The sequence below is a fragment of the Pinus tabuliformis genome, chromosome Q (genome assembly GCF_031772625.1).
Source record: "Pinus tabuliformis cultivar Carrire ecotype Pingquan chromosome Q, CPIR1, whole genome shotgun sequence".
NCBI classification, from domain to species: Eukaryota; Viridiplantae; Streptophyta; class Pinopsida; order Pinales; family Pinaceae; genus Pinus; species Pinus tabuliformis.
The window spans coordinates 1,184,310,742-1,184,338,152 of NC_142296.1; the positions used below are offsets into that span (position 1 = coordinate 1,184,310,742).

General features: G+C 40.4%; 1 protein-coding gene across 6 annotated transcripts in view; it reads right to left on the minus strand.

Annotated features, from left to right (window-relative positions):
* The window catches only part of LOC149223922 (calcineurin B-like protein 3), a 431,721-nt gene that overhangs the window by 101,107 nt on the left and 303,203 nt on the right, over positions 1–27,411 (minus strand). For all 6 annotated transcript variants that reach the window (XM_089385966.1, XM_089385964.1, XM_089385967.1 and 3 more), the window contains 2 exons: positions 10,714–10,766; positions 10,037–10,117 (listed from right to left, as the gene is read on the minus strand). In XM_089385966.1, coding sequence (XP_089242092.1) covers positions 10,037–10,117; positions 10,714–10,766 — 134 coding nt within the window. The remainder of the gene's footprint in view (positions 1–10,036; positions 10,118–10,713; positions 10,767–27,411) is intronic.

A 27,411-nucleotide genomic window follows, 5' to 3' on the forward strand; every position in this document is an offset into this window, starting at 1 on the left:
ACCTGTATTTAGGCTTACAACCTACCTTTCAAGAACTAAGCCAAGCACTTTGGTGCCTCTCCCAACCTCCAAAGCAAGAGAAAATCCTTCCTAGGGTGGCACTCAAAGTCCCCCGAAGAAAGGTTGAGCTTCATTCGTTGGGAAGTGTTGTCGCGCAGATTGGCACGACAACGCTCGGACCGGGGGCTGTCACTCTGATCCCCGATCCCTCCGTTTAAGCCTGTCTCCCGCGGCTAAGGGGGGTAGACCCTGTGAGGTGATGAGACCAACTGTCGACCAGTTGGTTGGGAGACACGAGATACGATGATAAAAGGGCTCGATGGATTTGGTTAATTTAGCAGACCAGTGCCTTGTGGAGTTAATGTTTAAATGATTACTTTTTAAATGATATAGAAACATGGACCATGAACTGCAATCATCTATCATCAGTTAAACACACAATGCTCTTAGAATGACAAAAACGATATCCAGCAGCTAAAAATTTGAAAAGATGAATGCTTTAAATCACCACGAAAATCATAAACCATCAACCAGATATCAGGTTCGCATCTCGGATAAAAATTAAGATCTTCAGCATAAAAGATATAATGAAAACCACTGAAACTTGGCAAAATAAAATTTCCGCAATATTTTTATACTTTTTCAAATTTTTTTTTTTTTTAAAGAAAAATTAAAATCTAAAATACATCAAACCCTAAAAATAAAAATCTCTCTTTTTTTTTTTTTTTTTTAATTAATAAAACAAAAGTTAAAAGCTAAATCTAAAAAATTAAAATCTATATAAAACAAAACTATAAATTTTTTTATGATTTTTTCTGAATCTATATAAAAATGAAACGAATTAAAATCTAAAACCTTAACCAACAAAAATCTAAAACCTAAATATTAAAATCTATTTTAAATCATAAATCAAAACTATACAAATTTTAAATTTAAACTAACCTAAAAAAATCAAATTAAAATCTAAAAAAAAGCAAATTACGTAACCACACAAAACCTTAAACTAAACTAAAAATAAAATAAATTAAAATCTACGACTAAATAAAAAAACCTATACGAATTCTTAAATCTAAAGCTAATGAAACTATGCTATCTACGCTATGCATAAAACGTTGACCAAAAAACCTGAAAACGACCTGCTACGCTAACCGCAATACGACTGTCTCTTGGTCACCAAAGGAAGGGAAACCCAGCACCGAAGCTCAGCGAAGGGATTTTGCAGTCGACGGCAGAATGACAGAGACTCGAAATAAATCTGAGATTTACGCTATATCTTTCAGCAGAATTCAAAAAAAAACGAGCTGCATTGTTACCTGCGCGAGGGCCTGAAGTCTTTGACGGATGGCTGAATGCGGATTTGATTGAGATTGCTTGGATCTCGCCTGAACCGCAGATAAAATCGAAATCCGCTGCCGGCGTGAATGATGGTTGATAAAAAAAATCGCTTTAGAGTTCCAGTTGCCTGTGGAAACTCGTCAGCCGTCCCAGAATGACTCTGATCACCACGTCATATTTACTCACTGTCTTTTGTTAAGCAGAGAACTTCGTCGGCAGCCAAAGAAATGCTGGACAATACGCAGATGATGACACGGTGGTTTGGAGAAATATGATGAGGGTTTCCAACTCCAGACAGCAGCAAAACAGACGCCTTTGCAGTCACTTTCTCTCCAGTGGTATTTAAAATGTGTGCTACAAATGCTGTCTCGCATATATATAATCACCTCAAGACATCAGGATCCCCTGCAAGATACACAACAAAGCCCACAGATATATGCAAAAAAAAACCCTTAAAAATTAAACTAAAATCACAAAAAAAAATTGAAACCCTAGATCAGCTAATTTAATGTACAGATTTAGCCCCTTCACAGCCAGATTTAACAATAATTGCAGTAATGCTTTCAGTATATCAAAAATTTTTGAACTTCACTGTGAACAGAAAGAAAATCTCTCAATGTAAAACAGAAAAGAAAATCCTAATGATTAACCCAGGGCACAATCAGCTGAGCTCTGCACAGAAGAGCCTGCGGGAGTTGGCTGGTTCAGCCGAGAATTTCCCCGAACGCCCACAAAATTTTCTTCAAAAAATGTTTTCCTGCACATCTCAAGCAACCATCAGCAAAGAGAGAGAGAAAGCTGCTAGATCTCAGGAAATAATGGAGATACCTGCCATTATTTCAGAAACCCTAGCAGCCCTCAAACCCTAGCAGGTGAACAAGATACCTGTGCTCAGACTACTCTAAAAACAAGCTATGATTAATGGCTGAAAACTGAAATATGCAGAAAATTAAAGATCTCACAGCAATTCCAGAGAGCAACACCAACACGATTTGGACCCCAAAGTCTTTTTATTAACCAGAAAATCAGATTACAAGAGAGTTTTTTCTGTACAGACTCACAGATCAGATGAATTGAAAAGACCCCCAAAGACCCTATATAAAGGAAATGATCCTAACGGCTAGTTCGAGTGATCCATGTGGAAATGATCTCGACCGTTGATGAGGATCAAGACATCTCTTGATCTCATCCGTTGATTTATTCACTTAAAATATTATTATTTTATTAGTTAGGGTTTTTGCTTGATTTTTTTAATTTTTTATTATTTTTCATTATTTTATTATTTTTATTCATTTTTTAATTTTTTAATTCATTTTAAAATGGATCACTGAAATAAACCTTCGGAAACATCACCTAGGACCTAGGACTTAGGACTCATGAGGGGATTTAAAACATTTCTCGACCCTCAAGACACATTACATCATGACTTTTACAAAATTACATCTTAAGGGACAAACCCATTTAATACAGACCCTCACAAAACACCCAGCTCTACGACACAACGATAATCTAGCAGATCAACACACTAGGATTCTCCTAAAGTTCAAATGACAAAATCAATCCCGGCTTTGGGGTCAGGTTTGAAGGAAAACTCTGCCGATCCGTGGATCGATGAGACAAAAAACCTTCCGGGACGTAGATTATCATCAAAAAGTTAGGTCCACCTAGGCAAATTACATACATGACTTCATGTCTGCTAAGATTATTTACAGTTAATACATGCAGACTGGGTTTACAATCAAAAAGATCAAACTGCTGATGATGGCAGGATGGCACGGACATGCTGCTCAGGAGCTACCCCTCTCTGCCAACAGAAAGGAGGTGTACTGCATGGGCAGTTGACCAGTAGTGGTCAACAGGAAGCTCTTGTGCTAAGCAACACTTGTAACACAACTAAACAACTAAAGTGACAATCAGTTATTAAAATGTCAAAAGCCCCCAAAATGATCTCCTCTTCCTACTATTTATCTTTTCTTCCCCCTTTCTCTCCTTGTGGGCGCCACCAATTCAGCTTCCTACCTAGCTTGATTTTTCTAAGAGGTTCAAATTCCCCTTTTTGGGTGGCCCCCACATCCCACAACCAATTTAATTTTTCCTTTTCTCTAATGTCGGTGGCCTCCATCTCTCCAAAAATTAAATGGAGACTCCCTCCACCCACTTTTCCTAAGTTTACCTGCTAAAATATTTCCCAACACCCAATGAAAAAAATGGAAATTCTTCTTAGCAAAATTAATTTAATTGGGGAAATTACATATTCACACTGCAATTTCTTCACCATAAAAATTAATTGTGGAAGCAAAAATAGGAACTGAGAAATCCTAGCACACACAAAAATATTGACACCATTATTTTTGGACAAATGTCCCCGAAAAACCCCAATGTGGAAAAATCAGTGCAGCAGCTAAGGGTTTATTTTATTATGTAGCAGTGAATTCTGAGTACAATCTTTGGAAGCCCAGCTGGCTATCCAATCAACAAGAATCTGACAAAAATATTTAGAGAGAAAATTCTCTCTCTCCACAAGCAACCCTCGACCTTTATCTCCCTCTGCAAACTGGTCGTCCAACCTATGCAATGGTCGTTTCTGCTTCTGACAATCTACGTTGGGAAAACTTGTGCGATACTCACAGTTGTACTGGGAAAACCCACGCGACCCTAACTGCGAACCGTCAGACAATTTTTGTGCGACCCTTGTCGCTATTCTGGGCTAGCTTCACCATGGAATATTTCTATCACTTGTTGTTTCCTCTCTGGAACTAGAAATCTTCCTTCATATCATTATCTCTACCCCTCTTGATGCTTGCTACTTGATCTCTGACTCAATCTCTCCTTCTAATCACCTGCACTGGAGTATCGAACTATCTAGATCACTGAGTATCTATAATGTATGTTCTCCATCTACCCATCAACCTCTTCTTATAATCTCCAGTTGGGACTCCAATGACCAAGATTAAATCTTAATCAATGGTTGAGATTATCTCTAAGTCGATCCATGTGAGTTTCTAGATAATTCACACCTTTCTCAATTAATTCCTATTAATTAACCACTTTTCCTAAGTTAGACTTAGGAAATTTTTAATTATGGTGAATTAATTTAATTGAGCCATCTCTAGGTGGAATTCTAGAAACAATTTATGGGTTTTGGAGAATTCCTATGTTTTAGCCTCTTCACAAAGTTTCAAGACTAGAACACCATCTATGCTACAAAAACTTGATCGTGATGGCAACGTTGCCATGACATTGATGGTAGTGTTGGCATGGAAAAAATGACAGTGATATCAATGTCTCTATTGCAGGTGTGACATTATGATATGATAGTAGCTCTCTTGGATTTGTTTCGTTCAGTTCACAAAAGAAATTGTGAATTGACTTGGGTTTACCCAAGGAGGCCAGACGTGTTTGATGGTGTCTCATGACTATTGTACTTCTTATCTCAGCTTAAAAATTGACGAATATCTAATAGAAGAAGAATTTGGTTGGGTTTTTCCCATTGTGGGGTTTTTCCCTGGTGTCTCAATTTGTGCATACTTTTCTTCTATTGTTCCTTTATGTTCCACTAAAATATTGATGTTATTGTTCTTTCTACATAATTGCTAATGATGTTCTGATGTAATGGGGTGAATGCATATGTAAATGATGAATGTTGGAATTTATAAGTCTAACTGTTAGAAAACCTTCATGTACTTTCCGATTTATTTTTACCTACTTGTTCTCTTTAATTAACAAGTTATTTACCATGTAGATAATGAAAATAAATACAAGTACATGCTCAACACATTACAGATCATCAACTGAAGGAAAAACAAGCACACAAGTGACACCGTTGTTTTTGGACCAATGTACCCAGAAAAACCCAATGCACGAAAACCGGTGCAGCTATCTGAGGGTTTTATTATTAAGCAGTTTCAGAATACAATCTAGGTGCCAAACCAGCTCACCCAACAGAGAATGATCTGGGCAGTAGTGCCTCTCAATCGGAGACAGATATTCCGGCGAAAACTCCGTCTAAAGCTCCAATCTGCCCCACGAAATCTCCAGCATCTGCCTCTAGGGACTGCGTCAGCCTCTCTGGCCCAGCGTCAAGCCAGCATCGCCCCAACTTGCCCTACGTCAGCCTCTAGAGTCTCTACATCACCCACGCTGGTTCTCTCTAGCACTGCATAGCTCCTGGCTGCCTCTGCGTGGGCCCTAACTGGCTCTGAGTGGCCTCTAGCTGGCTCTGCATCCCTCTCTCTCGACTTCTGCGCGGATGCTCCCGATACCCTCTCTACCTCTCTGCTTCTGTATTCACTGCCCCTCAACTGCAACTCGGATCACTCCTTTGATTTCCTTAGCAAGCCTTGCCCTAGAAAATCGAATTCTTGATCAACTCGGTGTGTTCTCCAAGTGATCCTCAAGCCTCCTCTTGTACTTTTCTCGTTGACAATTCAACAGCTGCGATTAAGTCCCTAATCAACAGCTAAGATTAACTCTAGCTTGATCCATGACTTTTGGACCCTTCTAACATAGTTTTATATTAATTCACATTAATATATTATTTTCCCTAAGTTTAGACTCAGGGATTCCATTAAAAATATTAATTATTTTAATATCTCTCAAATTGTTTAGAATCTGCCCAAACCATTTATGGGTATTGGAGATCTCTCATGTGCTTTAGCCTCTCCACCAATTTTTGTGGCTAAAGCACATCCGATGCTACCCCAAATCAACACTCCCTCTTAGCGAGCATTGTGCTCTAGTAATACTCTTCACTAAGCATCACCCTGATCATCCGACATCGGTCCTGGTGTTGATGCTAGGCCCGTTGCCCAACATCCTCTGTACTGCTGCATAATGTATTGCTACTCATGGCCCTGCCGCTGCCACTGCTGCATCCGTACAGTGGCCCTTCTCATCATGTTGCCCATAGCACTGCAACTGCTAACTGTTGCACTGCCACTGCTAACTATTGCACTACAACTCAGTTACTGAGAAGTAAGTAACTGATCTCCCAACTCTGACATCTATGTCAAGCTAGAGAAACCCACGCTGTTGAAACTCCTTCTGTCGCCAACAAGTGCTCCCTCTCTGACCCCTGCGTTGCTGCAACAACTCCATGCACCTCGCACTGTTGCCTCACGCTGTCCTAGGACTCCTGCACCGTAGCTCCCTTTGTCGCTCCATTCGCATCTGTCTCTATTGACATCCGCTAGCACTGCTACTCCTCTTTGGGGCTCCTGTAGCAAGGTATAATCCAAGAGGCAGGGTACCTCGAGGATCCTACCCCTCATCGCCTGTAGTCCATCTAACTACAGCTCGATGTCTCCCCACTTCCTCTCAAGTGGCATGTGAGCACTCGTGGCACAGTCATCATCTATCTCCACTTCCTTCTCCACCCTTGTTGGCACAGCCTTGGTCTCGGAAGCCTGCCCCTTGCTCTTCCTCCTCGAACACTAGCTCGCATAGTGACCCAGTTCCCCACAGTGGAAGCATTTGACCTTGGAGAGGTCCTTCTTCTTTTGTTTCTCCTACTTTTCCTCAGATGCTAGGGCAGCATCCTCCTCTTCCTCCTTGATTTTGATCCCCTTGCCGTTGCTTCCTGCCTTGGTCAGCCTTCTGATCTCCTCTTGGCAAAGAGCCGCCCATAGTTCCTCCCAATCTGGAAGGGTCGACCTGCCCAATATGCTCCGGACAAACACCTCCCAGTCTTCTAAGACTGCATTCAGGGTTGTCCTCACCATCAATTCTTGATCTGGTGTGGCCCCTATGGAAGTCAGCTGATCCCGGATCTCCTTCAATCGACCGAGGAAGGTGTCGATCTGTTCTCCCTTCTGCATATAGTATGACAACAGCTAATTTTCTAGTAGCATTTTCCTCTACACGGAAATATGCTGATACAATTTCTTCAGGGCCTCCCACATCGCATTTGTCATTTCCTTTTCAGCAATATGTGGTACTACATGGTCCTTGACCCCATCAAGGATGATGCTCTTGGCCCTTGCCATTGCCTCCTCGTACTTGTCGTTCTCAACCGGGTCAACTAGGATTGCTATCGTCTTCAAGGCAAAGTGCTTGAGACGATTCCTGTCTAGAATGGACAAGATTCCGGCCTTCCAGACTACAAAGTTTGAGGCTCCATCCAGTCTGTCCTATTCTCTTACCCCGTTCACTGCCATTTCGCTGCTCTTCTACTTCCCTCCTAGAAGTTCTCGGTTGGACTCCCTCTAAGCCTCGATTTCCCTCTTGGAAACCCCTCTGCCAATGTCGAGATGCCCCCACTCCGATCGTTAGTGCAGCTGCACCACTAATCCATATTTCTTGGCTAGAAATCCTCTATAGCAACTCCCTCCTCCTTGGTCTTGCCCTGTTAGGTACTATTCTGACCACATTACCCCACCAGTTTCACTCCGCAACTTACCCACGGCCTCCTATGCCTCAGCAAACTGAAGTTTAGAGCTTCTAGGCTCTACGCAATCCCGGCACCAGCAAAATCTGCACCTCCTAGCCATGGGCGTCAATCCTTCCTGACTGAGTAAGATGACCAGGCACTGCATAGGTCAGGTCTGCTCCCTTCTGCTACTGCACTGATCCTCCTCCCGACTCAAACTTGATGATGCAGGCACTGCATCACCCCTTTCTTGTTGCTTCTCCGCTAGAAATAACTTTTGTCACTTGGGATAGCTGTTTCTGCTGTTGTTGCTCTGCTCAGTTGATGTCCTCAATTCTCCTGTGTTCTGCAACCATGCTCTGATACCATGTTGGAATTTCTAAGTCTAACTGTTAGAAATCCTTCAAGTACTTTCTGATTTATTTCTGCCTACTTCTTCTGTTTAATTAACAAGTTATTTACCATGTAAATACTAAAAATAAATACAAGTACATGCTCAACACTTTACAAATCATCAACTGAAGGAAAAACAAGCACACAAGTGACACCGTTGTTTTTGGACCAATGTCCCCAAAAAAACCCAATGCGGGAAAACCGGTGCAGCTATCTGAGGGTTTTATTATTAAGCAATTTCATAATACAATCTGGGTGCCAAACTAGTTCACCCAGCAAAGAATGATCTTGACAGTAGTACCTCTCAGTCGAAGACAGATATTCCGGCTAAAACCCCGGATTAACAATCCCACAACTCTCAGCTCCAATCTGCCCCACGAAATCTCCAATGTCTGCCTTTGGGGACTGCGTCAACCTCTCTGGCCTAGCGTCACCCCAACTTGCCCTACGTCAGCCTCTAGAGGCACTGCATCAGCCTCTAGAGCCTCTACGTCACCCACGCTGGCTCTCTCTGGAAACCTCTCCAAGAGAAGATTTTCCATGGAAATCATGGATTTTTGTATTTCTTCCTTATTTTCATTCATCTTCTTTCCTATTCCTTCCTTATTTTCATTTATCTTATTTTCTATTCCCTCCTTATTTTCATTCATCTTCTTTTGTATCTTTTCCTTATTTACATTCATGTTATTTTCCATTTCTCTTTTAAGGTTTTCTTGACAACTTGGTAACCCGACCTTTTTCAACATACTACCATTCATTTCATTAACTTTCTTCTCTAATTGAGATATCCTATATTCTAACAATTCACATTCTTCATGAGTCAATGATGAGCCTTCAGTGGATTTAATGTTGGAAAATAATAATAAGACTCCTCTTTATCACAACTTTTAGTCACGAAAAAAAGGGATCTTGTAATCAACAATTAGGTCACTAGTAAGGTTTTCCTTCTTGGTTCGTTTCTTTATAATCTCATGTTATGTTCCTTCCTTCAATATTCTATGGTTGCACATTATCTATTGGCTACATATTCTTAGTGTTCATTGTGCATCTTTTACAATAGCCCCCATTTACTCTCATAACCTAAAATATCTACATTGATTAGTCATAGCACATCGTTGATGGCTTGACTACATCTTCTTCCACATGACGTCAAGCCCTATTTGTGTGTATTATTTGACATAACATATAACCCCTAGATTGACATTGGTCTTAGCAACCTGCCATCATCTATTTCTCTAAAGGATATCATACACTTACTTAAGGAAATCCCCTTTGTACGAAAGGAGTGTGAAACTAAGAAAGGGATCTATTGTGGTGGTAGAGGGTAGCCCCTCTGAGGTCCCTTGAGGTTGCACTTGCATTTTAGTGCTTTACCACATGAGGTACAGGTTCAAGAGGTTAAGGCTAAATTCACAGGATTAAGTTCTAGGAAATCTTTAGTTAAGAGGTGAAATTTCTGGATTCCAAATTCCAAGAAATTTCAACACTTTAATGGATCTTTTTCACTATCATCACCATTACAGAATGCTTACATGATGAGCTAACTGTATATATCAAAGCTAATGGCACTCTCATTTACAGAGATGCAAAAAGTTGCGACTGGAGAGCAGTCTGACCTAAAGACCTTTCTATTGTCCTTCAGCTACGCTTACTTACGATTGTATGTTACTGCTGAATCATGCACAAGCAGTATTTTCCTAGAACAAGGAGCCAAAAGTGCAGCATAGTACCCAAACAAGATAGAAGAACCACAATGAAAGTACAACTTTGAAACAATATACAACACAAACAAAGATAGAGACAAGGATTAAAAGAACATGGCTGACATGCCAAGGCAAAATGTGAAATGTGAAATCCTCTCCTTAGCTTTCCCACCATAAGATGTTCTGAAAAAATACGTCAAATGCATAACAAACTCGAGAACCAGTGTCTCGAAATAACCTTGTCAATAATACTTTCGATGACATCATCTGAAAGGTTCATGCCTGACTCAGCAAGCGTGGCCACTACCATACTTTTCACCTGCATTTTAAAATAACTAATACATAAATTGATATAAAAATAAGAACTACATTATAACAAAGAGAACATGAAAAAATAATTGTGTTCTATAAAATAATCACAGAACAATTTTTTGAAGTACTGATTTGAAATTCATTGATAATATTGACGCCATATCTAGCATAATAGATAAGGTACAATTTATGATATTAGTGGATCTAAAACAGTCTTGGTTTCACATGGATGTAGCAGTTCATCTCTTTATAGACAGAACAACATTTATAAACAACTTTGGAAATTTGAAGTGAGATGATCTTAAGAGAATGGAGCTAATAATTCTACCAATACTGTCAGTGTCCAACGGGGAAAGGATTGTAAAAGCAGGAAACAAGAATAGCAAATTTTCTGGCTAGGAAAAAACCATTCAGTTGTACACCTAGCATAACTAATCTCAAGAAAGTAGGAAATACTTAAACAGCACTTGAAATCAGAGAAGTGAATTTTCAAAAAGGAAATCTTCAAAACAGATTGTCACTAGTTATAACAGCATCTTAACTTCTATCAACCATACATTTCTTCCCTCCCACACTGGTAAATATTGCAGTTGATAACCATACCTCTTGTCTCTCAATAAAGCCTTGCTGCTTTAGGTCATAGAGTTCAAAGGAAACTGCAGCAAATTTAAAAAACAAATAAATGTTAAAATTTTATACAACATAGTTTACACAGGATCATGCTCAAGGCAGTCCATATTCAAAATACATTATTGGTGTTAATAACCACCCATACACAAGCTTAATTTAGTCAATATTTAGAAACAAAACATATGTTATATCTACTTGGTTCTGGGACTCAGAAAAAGCATCTCCACTTATGCACTGCATGCACATACCTCTTAGAGTGGTAAGTTGTAATACTGACTGAGGTGGTGTTAGAAGTTATTACATATTTATGCCACTCCATACGTTATCTAGCCAATGCAATGTTAAAGTCATAGTTAGAGGTTAGGTGGTTAAACCACTCAACCAACTAGGGGTGCTATATATATGTCAGATATGGTAAGTGATCACGTGTGTAAAAGTTGTATTGTGAAATTAATAATAGACATTTATTCTGTCTCTGCCATTTTCATCCATAAATTTGCGTGCCCAAATTTCCTAGAAGTACAAGACTGTAGTACCATGAAAGATGAAGATAAACGTAACTCTTCAGAGGCCAGTGTATGAAGGATAATTGCAATCAAGGTATGAAATATGAGCGTTTTGATATTCCAAGGATAAATTAAAACAAAAAACAAAAAAAAAATAATAATTAAAAATTACTGGCAAAGAAAATTAAAGAAAAATTTATATCATGAATCTTTAGGAGCTAAAATGAAAAATTAATAAATGGCACTGGAGATATGAGATTAAAAAAATATTGTGGGAACAAATGCCACCATGGAGCTTTCAAAGCAATAAGATGAAATGAGGCTTCCCTCCTTCCATGGTCATCCTATTGGTGACTTAGGCCATGGCAAATAGAACAAGAAATTTGCATTTATATGCATTGTGCAATTTTGTTTGGCGATAACAATTGACTAAATGACAATAGAACATTTTAGAAAAGTATAATTAGGGCCTTTTTTGCATAACATGAGCAAATGCTGAAGTCTGCAATGATAATCTGACAGTTTTTTCAGAACCCATAACATTGGTCTGATGGTTTTTATGGTACATGATGACGATTTGTGAAAAAGAATGTCTGCAAGTATATTTTCCTCACCCTATTGCAGGCAAAGGTTAGATCAAGTTACATTTCGCCTTGCAGTATTGCAAAGAAAGGCTAGCCAGATATCTGATAATAGCACATCACAACTCGAAATTTCCACAAATCACAGCAACTGGATATTATTCTCCTAACTTATGCAGTTTATTTGTCTTCCATTAATTATTAGCAGAAAATATCGAATAACTCACTGCAATTCTTTACAAATAAAAATACGTTGTGGAAAATAAAATACTGGAACTGAGAAAGCAATGCATATACAACAATAAATTTGACACCAATATTTCTGGACAATCATCCCTGGAAAAACCCCAAGGGGAAAACCAATGCAGCAAAAGAGTGTTTTATTATCAATTAATCCTCAGCAATTTAAGAGTACAATGATCTGCATCTCTGTCACTGGAAAAGCTCTGGAAAATACTGATCTCCACTGTCAAAAACTAGAGACTCAACGTTTACTCTACAACTCAATCTGGCCTCTTCTAGCAAATTCACACTCCCTCTAGCTATTTGCACTTCCTGCCAGAAATGAGCACTGCTTGCTCTGGGAAATTCGCATGGCCTCTGAGAATTCATCCTTGTAAGTAAATCTGCCTCCATTACATCACTTGGCCCACTTGCTTTGCCTTCAGTACATCGCTTGGCCCACTTGCTTTGCCTCCAGGTGATAGAACCAACATTGGCACTTTGAAACGAGCTCCTGGCTGCCACTTGCACTGCCAAACTGGCTACTTGCCCTAGCTGAATATGGCCTCCTCTTCTATAGATAAATCGACCTCCTTCCTACCTCTAGAAACTGGAAATCACTGTGGAAATTTTCTTTTGAAATTTTCCTTCCAAATCTTTGCTGAAAGCACGCCACTCAGCGTCTTCCTAGTTTCAACTACGCCCTTGCTAAATTATTGCAACTGGGTAGTTGAACTACTCAACTCTCTTGTGTGTCTTCTCCAAACCCCATCGACTTGCTCTTATAATCTTTTGTTGGGCAACCAATGACCATGATCACATCTCAATTGATGGCTACGATCATCTTGACTCCATCAAGTGACTTTTTTCGGAAGTCTCAAGAGCAAAATTGATTTTTCTCAATTAATCTGATTTAATTAACCAATTTTCCTAAGTTAAACTTAGGACATATTTAATTATTGCCTAATTAATCTAATTGAGGTGTTTTTAAGGCTTTTCTCATGAAACTTTTCTAGGTGTTGACCACTCTGTGTCAATGACCCCATAGCAGTACACCCCTTTTTTCGCAAAAGGGATCTATCGTGTTCGAGTGTTCGCGCCTTTCATATTTCATCATTGGTCCGCAGTTCCATAAAGATGTCAACCCATTCTTCATATGTATAATGTAAATAATCCTAGTTTAACCACGTTTGTATGTAACAGCCTAGGTAAACCTATTGTTTTGGTGACAATTTCCATTCTAGGAAGTTTTTTGTCTCACTGGTTCATCTGTGTCTCTAGACACAAATGATCGGCAGAGTTTTTTCTCTCCACCCTCACCCCAAAGCTAGGGTAGATTTTGTCGTCAAGATCTTAGGCGAGTCCTAGTGTTTTAGATCGAGTTTTTGTAAAAGTGACTTGGGAATAATTTTAGCTAATTGGCTAAAATTATTTTATTACAAATCACATGGTCTATTAAATTATATTTTTTGTGTCATAGAAATGGGTAAATGTTGAAGTTTTATAACGAACAGGTTTTCCCCCTTCATATATTAAAATGTAAAATCTTCATATAAAAAATATTTAGTGCATGGTCCCTCATAATTAGACACCATGGCTAAATATTAGAGGGTTGGAAAAATTATTAATCCCCTCATAAGTCAATTAATTAAATCTTTTGGCAAAATTAAATTAAAATCCTAAGCCAGAAATTTAATTAATTTTGTGTCCTAGGCAATGTTTTTAAAACCGGAACCGGTGACCGGACCGGTCCACCTAATGAACCGGTTTACCGACCGGGACTGGTTTGGTCTAAACGAACCGGTTTTAGAAAAATACATTAAATAATTATCTTTTAATGAAAAAAACTATTTTTAAGATTTAAAACCATGATTCCAAGCCAATAGAGACAAAATATGCAAAGATTGCTCATTTATATACCATGTAAAGGTGAATATATCAAAATGGCACCAAGTGCAATACATATCATCGACAAAATACATAAGCAATGAGGCTCTAAATGACCTCTAGAGTGCAAAAACAAAGCCTACAAACTATGGGGCCAGTGGCCTACTACAAGACTTCAGTCTAGACTCTACATATATGATAATAGTGAATACTATAATAGTGATCAACATTATCACTTGAAGTTGAAACTTCTCATGAGTCTCAGTCATCATCATCAAACTCAGTTGGTTGAGTCTCGACTCCCAAACTTTGCAGTCACAAACTTCTCTATTGGTTCAGGGACTTGAGTCTCAAACTTTTGAAGGTATTCTGCCCTAATATGCCCTATTATTTCATTTGGTGCTCCACATGGCTTTACATTGCCTCCTATCCCAGCCAAGTGTTGCTTGAACCTATTAATACCCCCTCCTTGAATGGATTTTTGGCAATATTTGCAGATCATTTTGCCATCAATCATATCACAATGAGCCCATGCAGTATCTCTGGCTTTTGGAGGCATAATGACTCCCTGGATGGTAGATCATAGAAGTGAGAAGTTTATAACACATAAAAAAAATTAATTCATGGACAACAGTCAAATAAAGAATTTTCAAGTGCAAATCCTTACCTGGAAATGCAAACTAGTTTCCTTAGCCTCCTCTTGAAGATGGCAACTCCACTGACAGCTACACACTATCTCCAAAATAGCTCCAACTCCAACTCCAAGATGACTACTTCAGCAAAAACTCAACACTCACCTCACAAACAAACTCACAAACACTCATAAACACTCCAAATCAGTTGTGTGAGACAAATGAGAGTGAGAGGGGCCTCTTATAGCTTGGAGAGGGTGTTTTTGGAGGGAAAACACCCTTAGTTCCCCCCCCAAAACCCAAAAACCACAGTTAGAAATCCGCTTTTTTCAAGTTATGGTGGGCATGCCTAAAACCGGCCGGTTTTCACCGGTTAGGGCCAAAAAATGGAGAAACGGCCTTCCAAACCGGGTTTTTTGGCCGGTTCGAACCGGCCAGTTTGCTAACCGGCAGGTTTGACCGGTAACCGGTTTTTGAAAACGGTTTTTAAAACAGTGGTCCTAGGTAAAATTAAATTCTTCAAAGGTAAAATTCGTAGGTTTTAAACAAATTAATTTTTGGAGGTCTCCGACCAAGGGAATATTGAAAATTTCAAGAGATTTTGGACCCTTGGGTCTTGGTAGTTAAGTCAAAGTCAATTTTTTGGGGAAATTAACTCAAAATAATTATTTTTGAGTTAATTAAAAAGGAATTAAATGAAAAATTCGAAATTCCTCAAAAAAATAAAATAATTTCAAAGGAGGAGGTTACAAGATAATTAAATCATTTTCAACAGTTGAGATTACTTTGACGGGGATCAAGCGAACTAGTCGTTGGAGAACTTTTCTATAAATTAGAGAGTGGTGTCAGTCTATTCTACCCGATCTGTGAATCATGTGCTATGCTCTTGATGCTCTCTTGTAATATTTTTGGAATAAAATGTAGAAGTCTTTGGGATTTCGATTGATAGTGGTGTTTCTCTTCTCAAATTTATGGTAATATTGTTTTAAATTTTTTTGCTGAATATTATTTGAAAATTGTCAATCAATAGCTCTCCTGCAATAATTTGTGCACAAGTATCCTGTTCAGTTTATTGAATCTAGGGCAGCAATTTTAATTTGATTGAATTAGCAGGTATCTCTAGTTCTTGAAAATTATATTGTTATTTTATTATCCTACTTGATCTGACAATTGGATCTAGTGTTTGCAGAAGATCATTCGAATTTTAATTGAGTGTTTGGGGATAGTCCTTGGTTGGACGAGCCGACTCTCAAAGCATAATTTCTGAAGAGCCTACTTGATCAAAGCCTCGGGATTTATCTAACGATCTATTTTTCTGCAAGGTGTTTCTGGGCTAGTACCTCATTAAAAAATTTAAATATCTTTTATAACTTGTGCAAAATTGATAGATTTGGCTAGGAAGAGCCTTAGATCTATAGATCTGGAAATGGAGTTGGACTCATACTCCTCAAATCTGATAGATCTATAACTCATTTGTATAGATCTGTAATTATCTTGTATAGATTTGAGATTTTCTTTTTTAATTTGGGTCTTGGGGTTTTATTTATTTTTTGTATATATCGGGATTTAGGTATTTTCATTTTTTGATTGTGTCGGTATAGATCTGAAGGATTCCATCAGTTTGAAACCAGATCTAGACCCTGGAGGGAAAGATCTGGCTTCAATACGATTTTTCAGGAACAAATTATTCAAAGAGATTTTTAGTCCAAGGGTTTCAAATTTAGATTTGAGGATTTCATAAGTAAATTTCTGAGCAAAATTCAAAGCAAAAATACATCAGTCTGAAATATATTTTTCAGGGATTTTTTTTAATCTTTTATGGCCCTTGGGCTACCCTTTTTTTCTCCTGTCTACTGCCATGAGCCTCTTCATTTGCCGCGTGTTTTTTCTTCCCTAAATTGCAGCTCTTACCTCTGCGTCGTTTCGTTTACCTATGGCCCCATCTTCCTCTTTTTCTACCCACATGAGTTTTTCTCCTCGCATCCCTTTCTTCTCTCTTTCCTACTACGTCCTCCCTTAGCGTCAATTTTCCTCTTCCTTCAACTTGCAAACCTACTACCATTCCTTTCCTGCTCATGCTCCTGCCTGTTGCTTCCTCTTTTGGTAGCTCCATCGACTTCGTGGCTCCTTCAACTTGCAAACCTGTTGCCATTCCTTTCCTGCTCGTGCTCCTGCTCGTTGCTTGCTCTTCTGGTAGCACCATCGAACTTACCCTAGCCAGCGTCTCCTTTCCTTTTCCCTCTTGGTGTGTGAGTTCCTCCTTGCTGGCCTTTATTCGACTTACATTCACTCATACTTTAACATTTCAATTTATTTGGTATGACCTTTGCCTCTTTAAAAATTTAAAAGAATTTTAACTTTCCACATTGAAAACATTACCCCTTTAAAAAAAAAAAAAAACCTTATCACTTTAAATTTAATAAAAGTGTGATCTAAATCCCCTTTTTAAAATATTTTTTCTGATAAAGGTTATACTTTGGGCCTACAAACCTTAGAAATTTTTGTGGTAAAAGACTTTTAAATTTTTTTTATAGTCAAGGCAACTTAATTTTTTAATATCTCTAAAGTTTGACTATAGGAAAAAAAAATATTTTCTAGATTGGGGTTACTTAAGGAAATCATTTTAATTCTGGAATTACTTGAAGTGTTTATTTGATTAGCATTTAAATTTCATGGTTTTTCATGGGAATTAATTTCGAAATTTAATTTCTTAATCCTTTTGCATGCTAAGTTTCATGATCATTGGCATTAATCGCTCTAAGTGTGGGTTTATTTACTTGAATTATAGAATATTTCTTGACTATTAAACTTTGAGAATTTTTTCAAGTAATTATTAAGTACTCTTTCATGGAATTGTGGTAAATTGTATATCTTAAGTTTCCTAAATTGAGTATTTTGAGCATCTACATAACTGGCATTATCTTGAGGAGAGGCGGATATTGAAGAATTGTGAAGAAGTTTTTGCTCTCTTTGAGCTATAATTGCATAGGAAAGAATTTAGCTAAACTGAAGTGACAAGCTTGTGATTTAATTTCATATTGGGCATTTTAAGCATGTTGTTGAGTTGAATTTTTTAAGAAGTTTATCTTTCAGCCATTGTCTTGTAAAGTGAATATTTATTTTGGCAATTAAAGCTTTGGCATATAACTCGGAAATAAATCATGATATAAGTGCTTTAAATCCTTGATCCAGCGTCATCTCGCTCCATTTTCTAATCATCTCATGCACTTGCATATTAAGTTAGTCTTGCATTATTGAAATTTACTTCCAACCATAAGCTTGGTCGATAGAAAAATAGGTACCCATCCATCTTTGCTTGAGAACCCTGGTTTTAATAGTACTTAAAACAGTGACCTTGCAGTCGTCAGAGCCACAACTCTCTGCAATGCCGAAAGCACCGGGTACGTTAGATTTTCAGGAGAGGTATCGTTAATCACACCTTAGTGTGCTTCACCTTATTTTCTCGCTACCACTTACTACGAAATCAGGCTCAATATAGAAAAGATCGAAGGGTATCCTTAAATGACCCAAGGGATCAACACTTGAAAAATTTTAAATTAGAAACACACTAAATCTAATAAAAGCTCGTTGTTATGTTCATAAATCGACAATTACATCAATAAAACAACAAGCTAGAAAATACAAAATATGCACAAAAAAAGATGTAGAATTTTGTATTATATTTGGGCATGTGACCTATTATCGATCTGATTAGAAGAGTTGCTAAAGTCGTGTCAATCTATTTGGATTGGAACACATAGGGTAGAAACCCACTGCCACCTTGACCCAAGCCCCCACTATTTAGATCCAACTACCTCCTGAAAGGTCAAGGGAGAAGTCTCATTTGACATCCCAACAAACTCCAAATAAGATTAATGCCTTAGATGTGGTCAAAGAGCGGTGGAGGAGTTAATAGTTCTCCTTAATATCCTTTGTAAATTATACAAACAATTTATTTTTCAAGAAATAACCACAATTTTTTCTAGATTAACTAATACATTGCACAATAGAAATTTGCCAACAATTCTATGCAAAACCCAGAAAGAGACAAAATAATGTAAAATTCCTAGTTTTTCATTAATGAATTTCTCAAGGAATTTACAATGAATTCTTGAGACCAAAACCTGGTGGTTAAGTTTGCGGAATTGTTTGCACCTAATTCCCTTGCTAATTTGTCCCTCCTACAGAGAGAGGTTGACCCACAAAATCATGAACCAACTCGGCACCTAGTGTTTGATAATTTGGCCCCCTTTTTAATATGGCTTGGCTTCAACAATAATGGCATGCTACATGTATACTCGACCCTTCTAAAACAATCAGCAACATGCACAACAATTCGCTTCAAAAATAATAGCAATTTGTCCTATGCAACATTGGCAGGATTTACTCACATAGCCTCCACTAATTCGTGCCTCTGATGATTGGCAATTCGCAGCAGTGATTGCTTGGAATTTCAGCCTCTCCCACTGACCAACTCGGCCCTTCTAATCTAAGCAATTTGGCCCACAATTGGGCATTCCAAACCCTCGTGAATTCAACCTAGTGAGGGACAACAAATCAGCTTCTAGGGTTTATTACCTCAGCGTCCTATGAATTCATCTTTCCTTAATAATTTACTCAAACTATGGAACAACAATTTGACCCCCTGTGTGTTCAACCATATTCATCCATTGAAAACTAATTCAGCCCTCTCTTATGAGCAAGAATTCAACCCTATGGAATGCGCAATTTGTCTTCGATTAAAATGCAGAACTCTATCTTCTTGACACGATGAATTTTGAACCACTCCATATGCTACCAAATCGACTCCTATAGGATAAACCTGCAAGAACAAGCATTAGCTTTACAACCACCGAAACCAATGCCACCGACTAGGATGTAAATCTCAACACCAAAATAGGGAACCAATGAGGGCTTCCACCTCTCTCAGCGAGCTCCCTGAGCTCCTTAACAAATTCACCAATAATTCTTCGCATGCCTCCCCTTGAACTTCCTTTATTTTCCTCCTCCGAAAACCATGAATCACTTTATTTTTCCTAAAGTAACTTTTACCACATTTATTCAATTATTATTTATTTTATTCTAGTGACCCCTTTATTTTTTGTCAATAGTCCATGGGATCTAGTTCAACTATGATTCGAACCCTTTCATGCTTCTAAAGATTAGAAAGGCACATCACAGTCCTCCCTTCTCAAGTTTGCTTGTCCTCAAGCAACTACAACACCCATTCACCTTCCCATGTAGCATATTCTATGGCAAGCCCTACCATCAAATTGAATACTTCCGGATGACTGTAATGTCCCCCATTAATTAATATAGTTAAGAAGAAATTCCATGTTTTACAATTTTGACCATCGGGAGATATTTTGGCATTTAAACTTAGGAAAGGTGGATTAGGAGGACCCCACTTGGCCTTTTAGGAAAAGAAGGCTTCCAAACATTAGAAAAGGTAATAAACCAAAGTGCAAGTGGAATGTGGGGGCCACTCCAAAGGGAATTTGTACCCCTTAGGAGAGTTTGAACTTGTGGGGAGAAAGAGGAGAGGGAACTTGAATTGTGGGGGCCACATGAAGTAATAGAAGGGGTAGCAAGAAAAATAGAGGTGGAGGGCCTTGTTTTGGGGATCTTTTGCTAATTTGATATATGAACCATAGTTTCCTCAAGTTGTTTAGCTAGGTCAACAAACTATTGTTCAACACACGAGATTTCTGAGGGGAAATCTCAACTCCTACTTCGCTGGACTTCAAGTGCCACCCTAGGGGAGACATTTCCACACATGCGACCTGGTCCAGGAGTATTATACAAAGGAAATCGAATTGTTTTGGGGGTATATTGGACGCAGAAGGGAAGTATGCACCTCCCAGGAGAGGGAGCTTCAGAGCAACATTGGTTCTGGACTTTGAGGACATAATTGCCTTGGATTTTACTACTCTTGGCTGCAATTTACCGCGCTGAATCAGTGGCTGATCATCTGGCTGAAATTCTTCCTGCAGTGCACACGCAGAGGCAACCATATTGGCCTGTCCAGTCATTAGAGGAGCATGTCGATTGTGGAGGCTTGTACCGGAGGTTGCGCTGAAGATTTGCAAGGGGGCATAAGGATAATTCTTGGAGGTATCCTCAGCTAATTTTCGACAGCTTTGGCAGATATTTACTAGGTAGTACAAATTACCCAGTTGTAGAGGGTGCTCACATTATTTGGGGCCAATTTTGAAAGGTTGGAATTAGGCCTACACCCTTTCTGGGTTTTTCTGGGTTTATTGAGAGACCAAGATTAATTTGGCTAAATTTTCTTAGCACTCTAGCAAGGTCAAACAAGTGTCTCTTTCCAACCAGCAGTTATTGCTAATATTGCTCCATTTTGGGGGTTTTCTAGTTTGAAGGATTGGAACCAATTCCTTTCTGGGTCTTGTGGGAAAAATTAAGAGGAAGCTACAACAACAATTTTAGGCCAATCTGGGCATTCCAGCCAGAGACTCAAACCACTTTCAAATAGCAGCAGTGGCACAATTTTTGGGCCAGCGCAAAAGCCAATTTATGGGCACATGTGGACAGTTGAGGGAAGGAGTTTGGGAGCTAGGTTGTGCTAGGAGTTTGAGGAAATCATCCGGGGAGTGGAGTTCAGCATTTTTGGGGGAATTGCAAGGTTGCTTCAGCACATTTCTAGACAGGTCATATTTTCCAGCTATAGTTTGAAGAGGACGTGGTATTTGGGGTCAATTTTTGGAGGTCAGAACTAGGCCAAACCCTTTTTGGGTTTTGGTGGGCTTATTGAGAGGAGACTAGGGCTAATTTCGTAGAATTTTTTGAGCACTGAATGTGGGACTTTCAGCAACAACTTTCCAGCACACAATGCAGTTTCCTGGGGTAGCGCAGGGCCTATATGGGGCAGCTCACTCTCTCTTCTAGGCATTGCATTTTCTCACCTGGGTCTTGTCAAGCTTGCCCTTGAGGCAAGCCCAGGTGCACTTTTTTCAAACCATTGTACTCTTGCTCCATATATTTAGTAAAACGGCTCAATTGCGTGGTATTTGTGGAGATTTCATGGGTGTTCATTGATTTTTGGAAATTTTGGGCTTGCATGTGTTATTTGCTTCATATATCACTTATTTTCCTATTTTGGAACATTACGGTGGTATCAGAGCCTTGATCTTGGCCCAGCTGTGGATAGCCAACAAGAGCATGGGAGATTTGGGTATGAGTGCCCAGTGACGGGTGAAACCGGAGACAAGCCCATGGCTCAAGGGAAATCCAGTATCAGGAAAACCTCGGGTGGAATCCGTTGGGACGATGAGAAGTTGGCCCAATTGAGGAGGGTGACAGACCAAACCCATCCTCACCCTTACAACAAAGACGCTAGAGGTGAGAAAGCCATGGGAGTGCAACCATCTACATCATGTGGGGAAAGTCAACAAAATCAAGGCAACAGAACTCCTGAAAAGGAGCAGGCAGGACAGGGACAATTAGAGGGTGAGACCTAGCTTTAGATATCAGGAGCCTCAGGAGGAGGTTGATCATGATGCTAAGAGACCACAGGATGGTGAGGAGCACATTAATATACCCGGTGTGGCGTAGGAGTCACCATTATTAGAGACCTCTTTGATAGCCCCAGTTGACACCTTGGTGGAGACGATAGAGCCCACACACATAGAGCCATTTGTTGAGGAGGTGCCACCCATGGATGAGATGCCGATAGTTGCTGAGGTATCCAGAGTTGTGACCGAGTCTGCAGGTGATAAATGCCCACAGCATTTCCATCAGTTCCAGGCCGACCTTCTAGCATTGAGAGAGAAGGCCACGACAGTATGAAAGGCCATTCTACAGCAAAACGAGGAGCTGGAGGGCATGATTGTGGTTTGTGTTGAGTCAGTGGCCAAACTGACTCGCATTGGGGAACGGTTAAATTCCCTAATGGTACAACCAGAGTGCACATTAAAGCATCAGAGCAGCCCTCTTCAGACATACATAGATGGGGCTTGTAGCATCAGTAGGTTACCTCTGCACCTTGGAGAGTGAGAGGCACAGCCACCTCGGCATATTCTATGTGTTAACCAAGCTAATGAGATGAGGCAACATAAGAGGTGCAGGGTGCCGCATTCGCAAGATGGAGGGCTTGTCCTGTGTACAAGAGTTTGTACATTCAATCCCTCGAGGTTTGATGGTAAGATATTCTAAGTTGGTACCCGGTGGAGTGGGCTATAAAGAGGTAGTGGACCGACATAAAGCTCAGTAAAAGCTTTCAGGCGGGATCCAGGTGGAACTACCTATCATTCCCCAGATATGTCAGTTGACTACAACCGTGGTGGTGTAGTTGGCCTGGCAGTTGAGCACACGCATTTGCTAGGGCGATCTCGATCAGCACCAGTAACCGTTTATGGACAGACTCCCTAGGTCATTTTGGTATGATGGTCGTACATGGGATAACGGGATGATCAGCATGCTTTGGCAGGAGTTTGTAGGAGAAGGTGGCATCATGCTTTGGTAGGAGTTTGTAGGAGAAGGTGGCATTGGCAAGCCACCAGATAATGCCTTGTTTGGGGCCAAGGACTCTCTATGGTTAGTTGGGACTCGACGGTCACCAAGGATTAGCACAGTGGTGGCATCGCCGCTAGTACATACGAGAATTCTCCTCTTGTGTCTCTTAGGGAGGATTTGTAGGCAAACCCCATGCATTAGAGGGTACGATGATACGACAATGGAGGAAGCGATACCGATAGGGTGCGCGTGGACGCCTACTATTTCAGTTTAGATCCAGGCATTCAGCAGCATATAAGAGCATGTAGCATTGAACAGTGGTTTGCAGGCGAGCACATAGATGCATGGCGGTGGGCTATGGTGTGCGGGTTTACACCATGGAGTGAGAGGAAGCGTACCATTGGATGCAGCTCACCCCGTATGGATGGGAGTGTTTTTGAGCATCTACGGACATCCTGCTCAACAACGTCAGGTCTTCAATGGAGTTATCAAAAAGACTAGGTCAGAGAGGGGCATCCATGGGATTACCTTTCGGTGTCCATGCGGACTCTTGGTCATACCTGTGGGGACTTACATACCTATCGCTCTCCACCATTGCTTACAGTTGTGGAGGGTCGGGTTACTGCCCCATGGTGCCCTCAATACAGGTAGCAGGACATGGGAGGCTCATCCTAAACAATTGGATGGGACACAGTGTTTCATGGGTAGGAGGGAGAAGCTCCAGTTGAAACATTTGGTGGGTGCACGAGGTGAGAGATACTGACTTAGGGATGGCGTGGTCTACTACCGAGGGAGCATATGTTCCACCCCTAGGCTCACACTTGGGGAGGTGATCTCTAGAGAGTTGCATGATACACTTTTGGCGAGGCAGTCTAAGGCGCTACAGGAGCTTGAGGGATGGTTGACAATAGACTTCGTCTATAAGAGGGTGCCCCAACTCTGAGCTGTGTCTAGACATATCATCAGGAGTTGGGATAGCAGATTTCACAGTATGGGCTGGCATGAGCAAGGCAGGTTAGCGTGCTTGAGACAAATTCTTAGCACTTGGGGCCCACCTATGGGAGACATATAGGGGTCAAAGATGACGGTTGGATGGGTTCTAGTAGGTAGCAGTACTACCCAGCGGCAGCCCATGGAGAGTGGAAGTTGTGAGCTCCCAGTATGGCTAGGGGATCCAGAGATCTGGTTGGCAAAAGGATCCCTCCACTTATCGATGGGCAGGGTTACGATGGAGGTTGATCCAACTTTTTTCCAGGCTAACACATGGAGAGTCACTAAGACCTTCGTCCTATGGTGAGGTAGGCTGCCGCTCAGGATCGAGGATAGTCATAGAGTGGTGGACTTGAGCATTGCAGAGTTGCCCTAGCAGGTAGGTCATAGCACTGATTGGGACGGATATAGTGGTCGAGCATTACCGAAGAGGAGAGTCCGGTACGAGCATGTTGAGCAGTTGGGCATGACTGGGGTGTCACGATGTCAGTAAGATAGGTTCCTTCTACGACTGGCAAGGGATTCCGGCATAGCAGGGTTGAGCAATTCAACTACTCGTAGAGGTAAGTGGGTTTCTACAGGAGAGGGTCATCCAAATCTTCCATTTGCTTTTAGTGATTCGTTGATGGTGTGGGGAACTTCACTCGTGCGACAGGGTGATCAACAGGAGGAGATCAGGGGAGCCTTGGGCAGACGAGGGCTCAATCCCACCAGGATTAGATTGCATCTTCAGGAGTCCACCCCTAAGGTGCATAAGAGGGACTATTCGATGGAGCAGGTTCATGAGGGGATGATCGGGATCTTATAAAGTTATACTACCATGATGCTCTACTTACTGGCAGCATGCAAAGGGCATCAGGAGCCTATGATGAGCTGGACATCGAGTGGAGAAAGGGATGCTTCACACAGATCAGGGTGGCTTGGGATCCTGGCAGGGCATGGCAGAGATAAGCGATAATTCAGTGGCACATTTGGGACCGCAGTATTGTTTGTAGTGACTTTCTAGGTCGACTCATAGAACGGGTGCTTGTTCAACCATTGCTTGAGGACAAGCAATTTTTGGTGGGGAGGACTATAATGTCCCCAATTAATTAATATGGTTAAGAAGAAATTCCGTTTTTTACAATTTTGACCATCGCGAGATATTTTGGCATTAAAACTTAGGAAAGGTGGATTAGGAGGACCCCACTTATATTTTTAGGAAAAGAAGGCTTCCAAACATTAGAAAGGGTAATAAATCAAAGTGCAAGTGGAATGTTGGGGCTACTCCGAAGGGAATTCGAATTTCGTGCCCCTTAGGAGAGTTTGAACTTGTGGGGAGAAAGAGGATAGGGAACTCGAATTGTGGGGGCCACATGAAGGAATAGAAGGGGCGGCAAGATAAATAGGAGGGCCTTAGTTTGGGGATCTTTTGCTAATTTGATTTCTAAACCATAGTTTGCTCAAGTTGTTTCGCTAGGTCAACAAAGTGATGTTCAACACGCGAGATTTTCGAGGGGAAATCTCAACTCCTACATCAGTAGACTTCGAGTGCCACCCTAGAGGAGACATTTCCACACTTTTGATCTGGTCTGGGAGTATACGAAGGAAATCAAACTGTTTTGGGGATAGATTGGATGCAGAAGGGAAGTACGCACTTCCTAGGAGAGGGAGCTTTAGAGCAACATTCATTCCGAATGTTGGGGAAATAATTGCCTTGGATTTTATTGGGCTGAATCAGTGGCTGGCCATCTGACTGAAATTCTTCCTGCAGTGCACACATAAAGGCGGTCTTACTGGGCCTGTGCAATCATTAAAGGAGCACGTCGGTTGTGGAGGCTTGTATCGGAGTTGGGGTTGAAGATTAGTAAGGGGGCGTAAGGATAATTCTTGGAGGTATCACTAGCTAATTTTGGATGGCTTTGGCAACTATTTTCCAAGCAGTACAAATTACCCAGCGGTAGAGGGTGCTCACACTATTTGGGGCCAATTTTGGAAGTTTGGAATTAGGCCCAACCCTTTCTGGGTTTTTTTGGATTTATTGAGGAGAGGCCAAGATTACTTTGGCTGAATTTTTTAGCACTCTAGCAGGGTCAAATAGGTGTCTCTTTCCAACCAGCAGTGATTGGCAATTGCGAATATTGCTCCATTTTTGGGTTTTCTGGTTTGAAGGATTGGGACCAATTCCTTTCTAGGTCTTGTGGGAAAAATTAAAAGGAACCTATAGCAGCAATTTCAGGGAAATTTGGGCATTCCAACAAGGGACTCGAACCACTTTCAGATAGCAACAGTGGCACAATTTTTGGGTTTGGGCCACGCAGAAGCTAAATTCTAGGCACACGTGGAAGGTCGAGGAAAGGAGTTTGGGAGCTAGGTTGTGCTAGGAGTTGGAGGAGATCATCCGGGGAGTGGAGTTCAACAGTTTTGGAGGAATTGGAACGCTGCTTGAGCACATTTCCAAACAGGTCGTATTTTCCAGCTAGTTTGAGGAGGACATGGTATTTGTGGTCGATTTTTGGAGGTCAAAACTAGGCCAAACTCTTTATGGGTTTTGGTGGGTTTATTGAGAGAAGACCAAGAGGCTAATTTCGCAGAATTTTTTGGGCACTGGAGGTGGGACTTTTGGCAGCATCATTCCAACAAACAGTGTAGTTTCCTGGGGCAACTCACTCTCTCTTTTGGGCATTGCATTTTCTCACTTGGGTCTGTCAAGGTTTCCCTTGAGGCAAGCCCAGGTGCACTCCTTTCATACCATTGTACTCTTGCTCCATATATTTAATAAAACGGCTCAGCTGCATGGTATTTATGAATATTTCATGGGTGTTCACTGATTTTCGGAAATTTTGTGCTCGCATGTGTTATTTTCTTTGTATATCACTATTTTTCCTATTTCGGAACATTATAATGACTTTACTCCTCAACCTCTTCTCCCTCATGTCCATGACCTACTCGAGAATGAGAACTAATTGTCCTTCCTCATCCAGTGGTGGAAGCTCCATTGTGGCTTTGACTTGTTGTCCAAGTACCTTTTTAAGACAAGATACATGGAAAACATTGTGGACTTTGTTGTCTTCTGACAATTCTAATTCATAAGAAACCTCCCCAATCTTCATAATCACCTTGTAAGGCCCATAGAATCGTCATTTCAATTTCTCAGAACCACTCTTTGTGAAAATTCGGTGACCTGAATCCCTACTGCAACAACCGATTAAATTTCTCCTACTTGCCAATTTCTGAATCTAGTTATTTATAGTGTTACACACTGCACAGTAAACATCGAAATAAACTCTATTGCAACGTTCACCACATAAAATATTGCGAAACAAAATACTGCAAAGGAGAGAAATAAACACACACAATTACACCATTTTTTTTGGACAAATGTACCCAGAAAAACCC